Source organism: Mandrillus leucophaeus, unplaced genomic scaffold (genome assembly GCF_000951045.1).
Source record: "Mandrillus leucophaeus isolate KB7577 unplaced genomic scaffold, Mleu.le_1.0 Scaffold530, whole genome shotgun sequence".
Classification (NCBI taxonomy): Eukaryota; Metazoa; Chordata; class Mammalia; order Primates; family Cercopithecidae; genus Mandrillus; species Mandrillus leucophaeus.
In genome coordinates, this window is record NW_012105698.1 from 249,211 (window position 1) to 262,225 (window position 13,015).

The 13,015-nt window shown below is 56.0% G+C and overlaps 1 protein-coding gene across 1 annotated transcript in view; it reads left to right on the forward strand.

Annotated features, from left to right (window-relative positions):
• Positions 1-12,510, forward strand: part of LOC105551750 (angiotensin-converting enzyme-like) — a 13,602-nt gene extending 1,092 nt beyond the window's left edge. Inside the window, exons 2-14 of the mRNA XM_011997125.1 lie at positions 488-550; positions 737-895; positions 1,168-1,255; positions 2,830-2,973; positions 3,123-3,314; positions 5,122-5,219; positions 5,377-5,549; positions 7,588-7,811; positions 8,075-8,219; positions 8,522-8,620; positions 10,587-10,709; positions 10,944-11,131; positions 11,262-12,510. Coding sequence (XP_011852515.1) covers positions 488-550; positions 737-895; positions 1,168-1,255; positions 2,830-2,973; positions 3,123-3,314; positions 5,122-5,219; positions 5,377-5,549; positions 7,588-7,811; positions 8,075-8,219; positions 8,522-8,620; positions 10,587-10,709; positions 10,944-11,131; positions 11,262-11,491 — 1,926 coding nt within the window. The 3' untranslated portion in view covers positions 11,492-12,510. The remainder of the gene's footprint in view (positions 1-487; positions 551-736; positions 896-1,167; positions 1,256-2,829; positions 2,974-3,122; positions 3,315-5,121; positions 5,220-5,376; positions 5,550-7,587; positions 7,812-8,074; positions 8,220-8,521; positions 8,621-10,586; positions 10,710-10,943; positions 11,132-11,261) is intronic.
• The last annotated feature ends 505 nt before the right edge of the window (positions 12,511-13,015 follow it).

A 13,015-nucleotide genomic window follows, 5' to 3' on the forward strand; every position in this document is an offset into this window, starting at 1 on the left:
ACATTTACTCAATGCCTGAGCAATTCTTCTTTCCTTAAAAATCAGTCTCTGGGAGGCCTAGGTGGGAGGATCACTTGAGGCCAGGAGTTGGAGACCAGCTTGGGCAACATAGCAAGATCCAGTCTCTATTCAAACAAACAAACAAAAATCAATCTCTAGTAACAGAATAATTTGTACATAAATAAGTGGTGCTCAAATAGTTTTTTAAGAGATTGAAAGCCCCCGTTTGTCTCCTCTACAAAAGGGGCTACACTTCCTCTCTACCCTCATTCCCTGCCTATTTGACTGAGCACAAATTATGCCACAGTGAGCCACACACTTACTGTTCCTTGGCACTTCAATCTGTTGCCTCATCTTTTTCTCAAGAGCCTTGCAAAATTGGTGAACTTATTCCCATTTTACAGATGGGATTTGATATTAACTCTGAGGCTCAGAGAGGCCACAGAGCTGATATCAAGCTGGCTCCTTCCTAAGGGGGAGCCTTTAAGGGGTCTTCTCTTCCCTGCCCCTGCCTGGATATGTGCTGCTTGACCACAGGCATCTGGGGAGGGTGAGTACTGCATCCAGCATGTTATCAGCAGTCCAGCTTGCACAGGGTCTTATAGGCAAAGGTTGCAACTTAATCCCATTGCCCTCTCACCACCACCTCCAGCCCTCAGCTCCCACTTGGGGCCTCCCACTCAGAGGCTGCTCCGGAGCTCCTGGGCCCCATGACACCATCCCCCTGTGCCCTCAGCTGCAGAAGAACATGCAAATAGCCAACCATACTCTGAAGTACGGCACCCAGGCCAGGAGGTTTGATGTGAACCACTTCCAGAACACCACGATCAAGCGGATCATAAAGAAGGTTCAGGACCTAGAACGGGCAGCGCTGCCTGCCCAGGAGCTGGAGGAGGTGTGTGGCTCGCAAGGAACGGGGAGAGGGGAATCCTGGGGCAGTGAGCCCAACACAGGGTCTGGCCTGGCCTTCACGCTGCTTCCTCTTCCTCGTTATATCAAGTCATGGCATCTGCCATGTGATGTGCACCTCAGAATTGCCAAGAAGGCAGCGCTCCCCAGCTCCCCGGCTCCCCACCCGCCAGCCCATGGGGCCTGGGGGCAGTGCAGGCCACAGAGAGACCAGGCACAAAGGAGTACAGCTCAATGCCTCTCTCCTTCCTCCCGCAGTACAACAAGATCCTGTTGGACATGGAAACCACCTACAGCGTGGCCACTGTGTGCCACACGAATGGCAGCTGCCTGCAGCTCGAGCCAGGTGAGGGCTCACGTGCAGGCTGAGTGAGAGGCTAGGGCTGGGGCTGGCATGGGGCCCGGGGGTGCTGGGTGAGAGCACAGAGTTGGGCTCCCCTCGCTCTTGGAGTCAGCGTGCCCAGGAAATGCCCTTCCTTGTTTTCCACGAGGGGGCTTCTTTGCCCCACTGAGAACCGACACCTACTTCATACCACACCCCAATCTGCTGCCCCTCCCTCAGAACCGCCCTCTACTTAAGGGTATCCGATCTCTCCGGTCCTCTCTGCATGCCACCCCTCAGAGCAGCTGGATCTCAAAGTTGTATTTCATGGGCTTGGACTCCAAATTAGGGGAACTCGGGGACTCTAGCTCCCCCCGGCCTCCTTTCGTGATCCTGCCCTTGACTTCCTCACTTTCTCTGTCTTTCCTGAGCCCCTCTCCCAGCATGTGACTGATAAGGAAACTGAGTCACACAGCTGCTGAAAGCACCAGACTAGAACCTGAGTCTCTGATTCCTCTCACTTCCCTCCCCGACCCCGCCACTTCCTGCTGGATAGGAGTAGACAGCTCTTGGCTGTCCTCTCTGCTCTCCCCACCGGGTGGTCCTTCTTACCCCAGCCCCTTTGAAAGAGCTCACCCCCGACACAAGGACCCGCACACAGAAACCTCCCAGCTCCCTCTCAACCCACCCTTTCCAGGGCTGGAGAACTTAAGGCGTAAACATTCTTCCATGAAGAATCTCCACCCAGAAATGGGTCTTTCTGGCCCCCAGCCCAGCTCCCACATTAGAACAATGACAAATAGAAGGGGAAATGGAAAATAAACAGGAGAAAAAGTTTTCCCAGGACAGGGTTTGGCCTACAAGTTGTGGATGTGGGTACGCGTGCCAAGTCGGGTGGAGGCTGGCCGGGTGCGGTGGCTCATGCCTGTAATCCCAGCACTTTGGGAGGCCAAGGAGAATGGATCACTCGAGGCCAGGAGTTTGAGACCAGCCTGGCCAACATGGTGAAACCCCATCTCTACTAAAAATACACAAGTTAGCTGGGTGTGGTGGCAGATGCTTGTAGTCCCAGCTACTTGGGAGGTTGAGGCATGAGAATCGCTTGAGCCCAGCCTGGGCAACATAGCAAGACACTGTCTCTACAAATAAAATACAAATAATTAGTTGGATGTGGTGGTGCACGCCTGTAGTCCTAGCTACTAGGGAGGCTGAGATGGAAGGATTGCTTGAGCCTGGAAGGTCAAGGCTGCAGTGAGCCATGATGGCACCACTGCACTCTAGCCTGGGCGACAGAGTGAGACCCTGTCTCAAAAAAAAAAAAAAAAGAAAGAAAGAAAGGAGAGAGGCTCAAGCACGTCCCTCACAGGACTGCTGAGGCCCTGCAGGTGTCTGCAGCATGTGGCCCTAAGCAGGGGACCCTGTAAGCCAGGGCTGGAGAGCCACTCCCATCCTTTCTCCCATTTCTCTAGACCTGCTGCCTGTACAGTCACTTTTATGTGGTCTTGCCAATTTTATTCCAGTTCTGAAATTCTCTGAGCTCCCCTTACAAGCAGAGGTGAGCTAAGGGCTGGAGCTCAAGCCATTCAACCCCCTACCAGATCTGACGAATGTGATGGCCACGTCCCGGAAATATGAAGAACTGTTGTGGGCATGGGAGGGCTGGCGAGACAAGGCTGGGAGAGCCATCCTCCAGTTTTACCCAAAATACGTGGAACTGATCAACCAGGCTGCCCGGCTCAATGGTGAGTCCCTGCTGCCAACACCACTGGCGCTCGGGTCCCCTCAGGTTCTTCAAAGAGGTGCTGTGAGACCCCAAGCCTGGGTGAAGGTAGGTCCCTGGAGGAGGCAGGTAATGAGGTGTTGGGAGAGCCTGGCTGTGTCCCCTCTGTAGGCTATGTAGATGCCGGGGACTCGTGGAGGTCTATGTACGAGACACCATCCCTGGAGCAAGACCTGGAGCGCCTCTTCCAGGAGCTGCAGCCACTGTACCTGAACCTGCATGCCTATGTGCGCCGGGCCCTGCACCGCCACTACGGGGCCCAGCACATCAATCTGGAGGGGCCCATCCCTGCTCACCTGCTGGGTAAGGGCACATGTCGGGCCTTGAGGAGGGTAAAGATGGACCACAGTGTGAGTGAGGGCTGGGACAGGGCTGGCTAGAGGGTAGGGAGCAGGCTGGGGAGTGAGAGACTCCAGCCCTGGGGGGAAGGTTGCCCAGGCTGGAGAGGGGTGGGCACTGGGAGTAGGGAGCCCCCCGCTTGCATCTGGTTCCACATTCACTGCAGATCTATGTTGGGCAAGTCACTATAGATGGGGGGAGAAGTTAATAATCTTGTCCAGGAGACCATGGCACCTATCACAACAGTGTGTGATCTTGGAGGGTGAGGAAGGGGCTGTGAGCGGGAGTTGGGGAGGCTTTGCCAAGAGGTGGCCTATGAGCAGGGCCTTGGAAGATGACAGGGTTTGACAGGTGGGAAGTGGGGGATGAGAGGAGAGGCTCAATGTTCAGGCCAAGGGAACTGGAACAAAGAAGAACCTGAGAATGTAAATCCACTTCAACCCTGGACCCTCCTTTGCCAAGGGCTGCAATCTCAGATGCCCTGAATGTGTGAAGTAGGCGGTGAGGACAGTAAAGGATGGTAGGCAGTAAGGCAAAGCAGAGGCTACTGGTTCTCTGTCCCTGATGGGCTGTGAGAAACACTTTCCTGGAGCAGAGAGACCAGACAGGCCCTCAGACCATTTAGAAACCATAAGGGAGGCCCCAGAGTGTGGCCTGGCTGCGGGTCTAGCTCCCACACAGGCTGGGAGTCCGGCCCTCTTCAGCCCCTCTCTGGTGAGACCAGAGAACATCTGGTGATGTCACAGTGGACATCAGTTCACCAACTGGGAAACGCAGGCCCCAGGAAGAAAAGCAACATGCCCAGGGTGGTCTGGGAGCTGGGGCAGAGCTGGCCTTAGAACTCAGCCCCTGACAATTGGGAAAAGGGGAAAGGGGAGCAACCCAACACTGATGCACTCTCTCTCTCTCTGGCTCTCTCCCTCTCCTCTCTCATGTTCCCTCCATCACTCGTCACTCTAAGCCACTCTCACTGGTTTGCACTTTAGACTTCACCTGATGTCAGCTGAACCTTCACCTCCCTTGGTTAGGAAAGAGCCTTGAGTCCAAATCTGTTTCTGAGCCTTCCACTCATCCTAAGTGTCTTCCTTTTCCTCCATCTTGGAGAACTAGGCTCTTTTCTTAGCCTAAACTCAGAGGCATCGGCCTCTCCTGAAGGAGATGGCTGATTCCTGCCAGAGTTGCTGAGCTGCAGACGCCGACCTCAGGTGGTGCAGAGGGGACATGGCAGAGTGGCTGGTGAAGAGAGCAGCCTGCCCGCCATTTAATCCCAGCCCTGCCCCTTAGGAGCCGTGGGCCCCTGCTGGGGGTCACTTAACTCTCCAGCCTGTTTCCTTTACTATCCAATGGGAATTGTGCCCGTACCTGGGTGCAGACAGGATTGAAAGTGAATTCACACAATGTTCTTGGCACAGAGCCAATAAGAGGTGGCCACCGGGGTATAGGTGTTCTGGGGACCTGTAATGTCCTCACAGGTCAGCAGTTGCTAGTCACATTGGTCTCCACTGCTCATGGACAGTGAAGACCACCTGGATTCCCTGATAACCAGCAAGGTCCCCACCTAGAGCAGGGCAGTAATGACCTACTGGGCTGGATGTGCACACTGAAGGTGGTGTATGTCAGGTGCCTCGAAACTTGCAAACAGTAGGTGCTCAAGAAATGCCACTATAATTAGCAGGACTGGGATCGGGAGCCCTGTTCCTGCAGGAGGGCATTGAGCCTAAGAAGTAACATTTGTCTTTCCTCTGTCTGCCATCCCCTCACTCCTCTCCAGGGAACATGTGGGCGCAAACCTGGTCCAACATCTATGACTTGGTGGTGCCCTTCCCTTCAGCCCCCTCGATGGACCCCACGGAGGCCATGCTAAAGCAGGTCTGCACTGGCCCAGGGGCAGGGAGGCCCCGCTGAGACGGGAGGGGCCCTCTGATTCAGGAGTTTCCCCCAGTTTGGCCCTCCCCTGGGTCCCCCACAGCAGCATGCAGTCTGTCCCCAGAACCTCCAGTTTAGGCAGAACTCCCTCTGCTTGCAGGGCTGGACGCCCCGGAGGATGTTTAAGGAGGCTGATGATTTCTTCACCTCCCTGGGGCTTCTGCCCGTGCCTCCTGAGTTCTGGAACAAGTCGATGCTGGAGAAGCCAACTGACGGGCGAGAGGTGGTCTGCCACGCCTCGGCCTGGGACTTCTACAACGGCAAGGACTTCCGGTACATCCAGCTAGAGCTGAGGCTTCGTTCCTGAGCCCCACGGGCAAGGGAAATAAGCCAAGCAAAGGCTCCACTACTGTCCCCCAGCTGGAGCCAGCAGGGCAGGATGGGGACAGGGCCAGAGTTTGGGACTGAGGGTCCAGAGTGGCGTTGGCTTCTGGCAGGAAAACCCCATCCACCTGATGGGCTTCTGAAGCACGCAACAGCTCTGTCAGCCTGGCCACTGGGAAGTGCTCAAGGTCCCAGTTCTGGGTTTGAGCGCGGTGGGCTGCCCCGCCTCCCTCCTTTGGAGCTCCTCCCCTGCATAGAGCTGGCCTCTCCCTGGAGGCACGTGCTGTGACACACGAGGATGTTGGGGGCTCTGCACAGATCTACTCTCACCCCTGACAGGCTCAGAAGCTGCCTTCCTTGGAGGATGGCGTTTTAGTTACCTATTGCTGTGCAACCAAGCACCCCAGAGCTTAGCCGTATGAAACAATCAGTTGATTATGCTTATGATTTTATGGGCCAGGAATTCAGGCAGTACACAGTGGAAATGGCCTTTCTCTACAACGCCCCCTCGGTTGGGGGCAGCTCTCTTGACCAGCATGGCTCCATGTGGGGCCATCCGTCCAGGGCCTCAGTTCTGGCTGTCAGTTGAGGTCCTCGGTTTTTCCCATGTGGCAGATATTGGGGCACATGTTCCCACTGGCCTCTTGGCTCACATGTTGGGTGCTTAGGGTGGGAGGACTGGAACAGCTGGAGGTGGGTCAGGCATCTCTTCAGGCTAGCTTGGGCGCCCTCCCAGCGTGGCATCTGAGGTGGGCAGATTTATTACCTGGCAGCCAGCATCCCCGACAGTGACCACTGACGCAGCCAGTTCTCAAGGCTAGGTTCAAAACTGGCCCAGAGTCACTTCTGCCATGTTTTATTGGCTAGAGCAAGTCACAAGTTCACCCAGATTCAGGGGAAGAGAAAAAAGTCCCTCCCTCTTGGGAGAAGTGGCAAAGACAATTGGTCACAGCTGAAGTGTCTCTTACAAGGAGAGCAGACACGGGGAGCCTGAAACCAAACCTGATGGGGTTCCCTGGGCTGTGCAGGCCCTTCCAGGGATGAGGACTGCAGCCGCAGGGCTGAGAGGAGACAGGATCTGGGGGATGAGAGCCCTTGTGGGGTCTTTTATGGGGAGTCAGAGGAGAAGCTGGATAGACCCCAGCCTCGTTGTGGCCGGGATGCTGGGCAACTCTTCCTTCCCCCTCCCCAGTTGAGAATGACAGAAAAACAGGATTCACCTGAGCTGAAAGGCTTCCAGTTAGATCCAAGAGAGAATTTCCCGCAGTTTGAATTGGTTTGCAAAACAAGGAAGGGCCGGGTGCGGTAGCTCACGCCTATAATCTCAGCACTTTGGGAAGCTGAGGCAGTCTGCTTGAACTCAGGAGTTCGAGACCATCCTGGGCAACGTAGTGAGACCCCCATTTCATAAAAAATTAATAAGTAAATGAGAACAAGGAAGGATTGACGAGAGACGGTGGAACCTTCTGGTTTGGGCAGCTCTGCAGCTGCCATTCATCCTGGCCATAAGAATTCTTGGGGTGAATAAGTTTGTCGCTGTTGGCCGCATGAGATGCAAAATTGCCCACTCTCACCCCTGATGGAAACAGTTGTTTCCTTCAGGGAGCCTCCGTCTGGGGAGATAAAGCATGTGTACATGGGAACCCACTGGCTACACATTCTAGAAAGTACCCAGTGTCCCAGTGCCTCTACAGCAAGCGCTTCGTACAGTCAGAAAGCAATAGGTGGTGGGGGCTGGAGTCATTCAGGAAAATGAGAGGCAGAGGAATGGCCTGAACGACCTGACGGTAGGGGCTTCTGCCCCCAGTTTCCCTCTTTCTCAGGTCACTCAGTGGTTCCCCTTTCCCTCCCTCCCACAGTGCTGTGTCCCCTGCATGCTGCAGTGCTGGGGTCTGCGCTGGGTGTAGCAAGGCCCGCTATTATCTTATGCCCAGGGCTTCTCACTGTCCTCTCCCAACACCCTCTTCCCCCATTCCACTGTTTCTAGGATCAAGCAGTGCACCACCGTGAACTTGGAGGACCTGGTGGTGGCCCACCACGAAATGGGCCACATCCAGTATTTCATGCAGTACAAAGACTTGCCTGTGGCCTTGAGGGAGGGTGCCAACCCCGGCTTCCATGAGGCCATTGGGGACGTGCTAGCCCTCTCAGTGTCTACGCCCAAGCACCTGCACAGTCTGAACCTGCTGAGCAGTGAGGGTGGCAGCCATGGTGAGAGAGAAGCGGGAGGCTCTGGTGGGCTGAGGACCAAGAAGGGGTGGTGAGCTTGGGAGGTGGGAAAGGGGCACTTAGTGGCCCATGGGCAGAGGTGTGGGGCAGAGCAATGGGGAGGAAGGGAGCCATCCAGACCATCCCAGGAGGCAGGTCGCAGGGCCTGAAAAGATACAGCACCCCCACCCCTCCACCATCACAGGCACACCAAGGCCAAGCCGCTAGGACCCCGGGTCTGACAGCTGGCCTCCCTTCCCTTGCAGAGCACGATATCAACTTTCTGATGAAGATGGCGCTTGACAAGATCGCCTTTATCCCCTTCAGCTATCTCGTTGATCAGTGGCGCTGGAGGGTGTTTGATGGAAGCATCACCAAGGAGAACTATAACCAGGAGTGGTGGAGCCTCAGGTTCTGGAACACTCCCACAGGATGTGGGCTGGGGGATCTCTGCGGGTGTCTGGATGGGCCAGGGTAGGGGAGAGTGTGTGTGTGTGTGTGTGTGTGTGTGTGTATGATTGTGTCTGTGCATATGATGTATGTGTGTGTAAGTGATGGGGAAAACGGGGTGATTGTGCACAGAGGCCCAGCACGCAGGAGAATGGGGTGCCCAGTGTAGCCCCAAGTGCAGGGACCCTCCTTCAAGTCAAAACTGCCACCCCTAGCCTGGTTCTCCCCAAACTCACCTTCCAACATATATTCCCACTCGACAGGCTGAAGTACCAGGGCCTCTGCCCCCCGGTGCCCAGGACTCAAGGTGACTTTGACCCAGGGGCCAAGTTCCACGTTCCTTCTAGCGTGCCTTACATCAGGTAACGAGAAAGGCAGGAGGGCACGTTGTGAGGGCAGTACCCACAGCTTTGTGTTTAAACTGCGGCCGCTGCCCGGTCCACAAGCTCTGCCAGTCAGGGCAGACCTGGGGGAGCTGGCCGCACAGTGCAGGTGCCTGGACCCACTCACCCACTGCCAAGGCTGATGGTTGTTTTCTTGAACATTGTTTTGGTGAGAGTCTGTACCATCCAAACAGTTGAACACAGAAACGCAAACTAATAATTGGCTAATGGTTACCAGACCTTGGTTAAGTAGTTAACATTAACCATGACTCATGGCTGGATCATGAGCTCAGCACTGTTTTGTTTTGTTTTGCTTTTAAAACAAGATTGTGATTCTTTTACTTTCATTGAACATTGTCTTTGATACAATTGGAATTGTACCTGGAAGCCCTTCTAGACACTAAAATGCAGAGTTGGAGACCCGGTTAAGTTGGGAGTCAGGGTTAATGGGGCAAGTTACAGTCACAGGCTGGGGTCAGAGAGAACTGGGTCCAAACCCCATCTCCATTACTTTGTTTCCTTGAGAAAATTCCTCAATTTCTGTGAGCTTCCGTTTCTCACCTGTGAACCCCATTTCACAGGATGTACGATGGCTAACTTCTTAGCATTCTGTCTCATACACAGCCTCCTCAGGTAGTGGTGGCCAGGACCCCACTATTAGTCACTCCCCAGTGGAATGTATCTGCACACTAGGTCTGCAGGTCACGTGGCCACAGATGAGTGTGCCTAGTGCGGCTCCTCTCCTTTTGTGTGCCCCAGGAGAGCACTTGCTGAGGGCTAGCAAGGCTGTTTGTGATCTGGGGCCTCCCTGGGAGGCTGGGGGCTAGAGAGACCTCAGGCTGGAGTTCCAGGTCCCCCCGGGCTACAGGTAGCCCAGGCCACCCAGGAGTCAAGGTACAGAAGGCAGTGAAGGCCACCCCTGGAGGGCTGTGGCTGCCTCTGGTCCTGGCCTCCCGTGGTCCCTGGAAGCCCAGCGAGGGCAGGGCCCATGCCCACCTTGCCTCCTGGCACCTGGGATGATGCCAGCACATCATCAAGTGCTAATAACTTGATTGTGGGAGGGATGAAGTCTGTCCCCAGAGTCCAGGAAGATGGCATCCCTGGAGCACCTTAGACAGGCCTGACCTAGACGGAGTTCCAGAGATGACACTTACGACAGGGATCCCACCTGCCTGCTGGAGTGGTCCCTGGGGTTCCCAGCTGGCGCTGACTCTCACCCGGGAGCCAGCTGATGTGATGGCTAGCTTCACAGCTTAATGCAGACAATTCTTCAAACAGGGGCGGGCAAAGGAGATTTGGTTGCTCTAGAAAAACATTCCGCGTTCTGGCCAGCAGCCTTCGCAAAGCACTTTAAGGAAAGACCAGGGAAGTCGGTGGTATATGGCTTGCACCCAGCATTCAAAGCAAAAGGCCTGTGCCACTGGCTCAGGACATTTAAAACCTCTCCAGACTTTAAGCTGGCGAGAATCCTCCAGCCTTGACTGGCAGATTTCTACCAGCAAATTCCTGATGCTTTGGATAAGATCATGTAGGACTGGCTTCCCTGCCCAGACCACCCTACCAGATCCACACGGCCCATTTGGCCACACCTTGCCTTTGCTTGCATATACCCCAGGGATGGAGACCTCACTGCCTCCAAAGCCACCTGCCAAATCTCTGAAGGGCTCTGCCCTGACCCCGTGGAGCAGGCCCTCCTGAGATGTGGAGGCAGCCCTGTGGGTGGGAGGCATCTACACAGGCACAGCTAGGAAGAGGCTCAGACAATGCTAACAGCTGGGGTATGGGAGCTCACCCTGATGGCAGTGGGCAGGGTTGGGGGGTCTTGGCTCTGCTGTGCCCATGTGACTTAGCACATATCACATGTGATGTGCAGAAGGACCTGGGGCCCAGTGGCATAAGACCCTCAACCAACTCCGCCCCGGGCCACGGCCTCCCTCTGCTCCAGGTACTTCATCAGCTTCATCATCCAGTTCCAGTTCCATGAAGCACTGTGCCAGGCAGCTGGCCACACGGGCCCCCTGCACAAGTGTGACATCTACCAGTCCAAGGAGGCAGGGCAGCGCCTGGCGTGAGTGTCCTCCAGCCCTCCTTTGTTTCCATGCTCTGGCCTGCGCCCCTGGGCTTTTCTGGGAACACTTGCCATTTTAGCTCTTGAGCTGGGAGCTCCCACCGGCAGTGTGACGGCCTGATGTGCCATCTCCTTACGCACCTGGAGCCCTGGGGCCCTGGGACAAGTTTCAGCTGGGAGCGGGTATGGAGAGGAGAGTGAATGACTCGGCCTCCCTGTCTCGTGCCTCCCCAGGACGGCCATGAAGCTGGGCTTCAGTAGGCCGTGGCCAGAAGCCATGCAGCTGATCACGGGCCAGCCCAATATGAGCGCCTCGGCCATGCTGAGCTACTTCAAGCCGCTGCTGGACTGGCTCCGCACGGAGAATGAGCTGCATGGGGAGAAGCTGGGCTGGCCGCAGTACAACTGGACACCGAACTCCGGTACCACCACCTGCCCCACCTCCAGCCCCGGGTCTTAACCTCATTCCCAAGCCCAGTGGCCGCGACCTCGGAGCCTGGCCCTGCCCCGCGCCCTCGCCCTGCCCATGCTGTCTCCTTGCTTCCCACTCAGCTCGCTCAGAAGGGCCCCTCCCAGACAGCGGCCGCGTCAGCTTCCTGGGCCTGGACCTGGATGCGCAGCAGGCCCGCGTGGGCCAGTGGCTGCTGCTCTTCCTGGGCATCGCCCTGCTGGTAGCCACCCTGGGCCTCAGCCAGCGGCTCTTCAGCATCCGCCACCAAAGCCTCCACCGGCACCCCCAGGGGCCCCAGTTCGGCTCCGAGGTGGAGCTGAGACACTCCTGAGATGACCCGGCGGGGTCAGCCCTGCCCAAGGGCCTCCCACCAGAGACTGGGATGGGAACACTGGTGGGCGACTGAGGACACACCCCAGCCCACCCTGCTCCTCCCGCCCTGTCCCTGTCCCCCTTCCCTCCCAGTCCTCCAGACCACCAGCCACCCCAGCCCCTGCCCCCTTCTCCCAGTACATGGCTGCCTAACACTGAGCCCCACCTCTCCAAGTCTCTCTGTGAATACAATTAAAAGTCCTACCCTCCCCAGCTGAGTCTGTGTCCCTCACAGGGAAGCCAGGGACAGGGACAGGCTGCTCTCCTGCCTCCTGGCAGTCAAGTGGGTCCCGTTACTGGGTTTCTTCCTCCATCCTCCTTCAGGAGCTGGGGAGAATCCCCAGAGCTCTGCCCCACCACCTCCTGGCCCTGGTGCCTGTCTTCCCTCCAGCCCAGGCAGCCGGCCGCTGTCCTGCCACCACCGCAGGCAGCCCCTGTCTGGCCCAAGCACTGACCAAGGAGGACTCTGGGAAGCAGGCATCCTGGGCTGCTGGCTTCACATTTCTACCAGCAGTGGAGCCCTTCCCTGCCCTACAAGTGGCCAGGTCCCCCCAGGGGAAGACTTCTAGCTGTTATTGGCTGCCCCAGGGGTGAGTACCTTGGAGGGCCTGCTTCATGGAGGGTGCTCACTGGAGGGCACACACCGGCGTAGTGCTTAGCTTGGCTCCTGCCCGTACCAGCTCCATGACCCTCTGCTCGCGTGAACAGCCTTGGCTCTCGGACAACCATTCTAACACTGCCAGTGCAGAGGGGCCTCAGATGCCGGAGTGTGGCAGCTGGCTGCACCTGCACAGGGATTAGCTGCCAGCAGCCACCCTGCTGGCATCCCAGCACACACCTCCTCACTCCCCGCATTGGAGGGAGTGTCATTTTGAGGGACATTTTTATGACTTTTATGTGTATGTTTATGTAGAAATTTGGAAAATACAGAGAACTGTAAAGAAAATAAAAGCTCTTTATATCAACATCAAGAGATAAGCCCGACATTTTGGTATACGACTTGCCAGACTTCGTGTTCTCAGCACGTGTATTTTAAATGGGATCACACCATATTTACAGCCATACATCCTTTTATTACTTCATGCAACTAGATCTGTTTTACTGATATTTAAATGCCAGACTTCAAACCTGGCCAAATAGAAGTCGGTCCATTTGCTGGGGCCAGGGGCTCCCCAGCCACCCTGGCCCCTCTGTCGAATCCTCGGCCCTGAGTCTCTTCTGGGCTTTGCTGATGCCTTCACCCTAGCCAGGTCCATCTCCCAATATCTGTCCCCCAGTATCCTTAGTCCACAGCTTTTGCCCCCCAATCCAGGTGCTGTGCATGTCTGCGTGTGCCCGTGTCTGTGTGTATGTTGTGCACAGGCTTGGCTGTTCAGGCCCGTTCTGTAAAGCAGGATGTGGGGCTGAGGTATTTTAGGATTGAAAGAGGGTGGAAGTTTATGATTACGTAGGACAATGGAATTTATAAACATGTCCTCTAAAT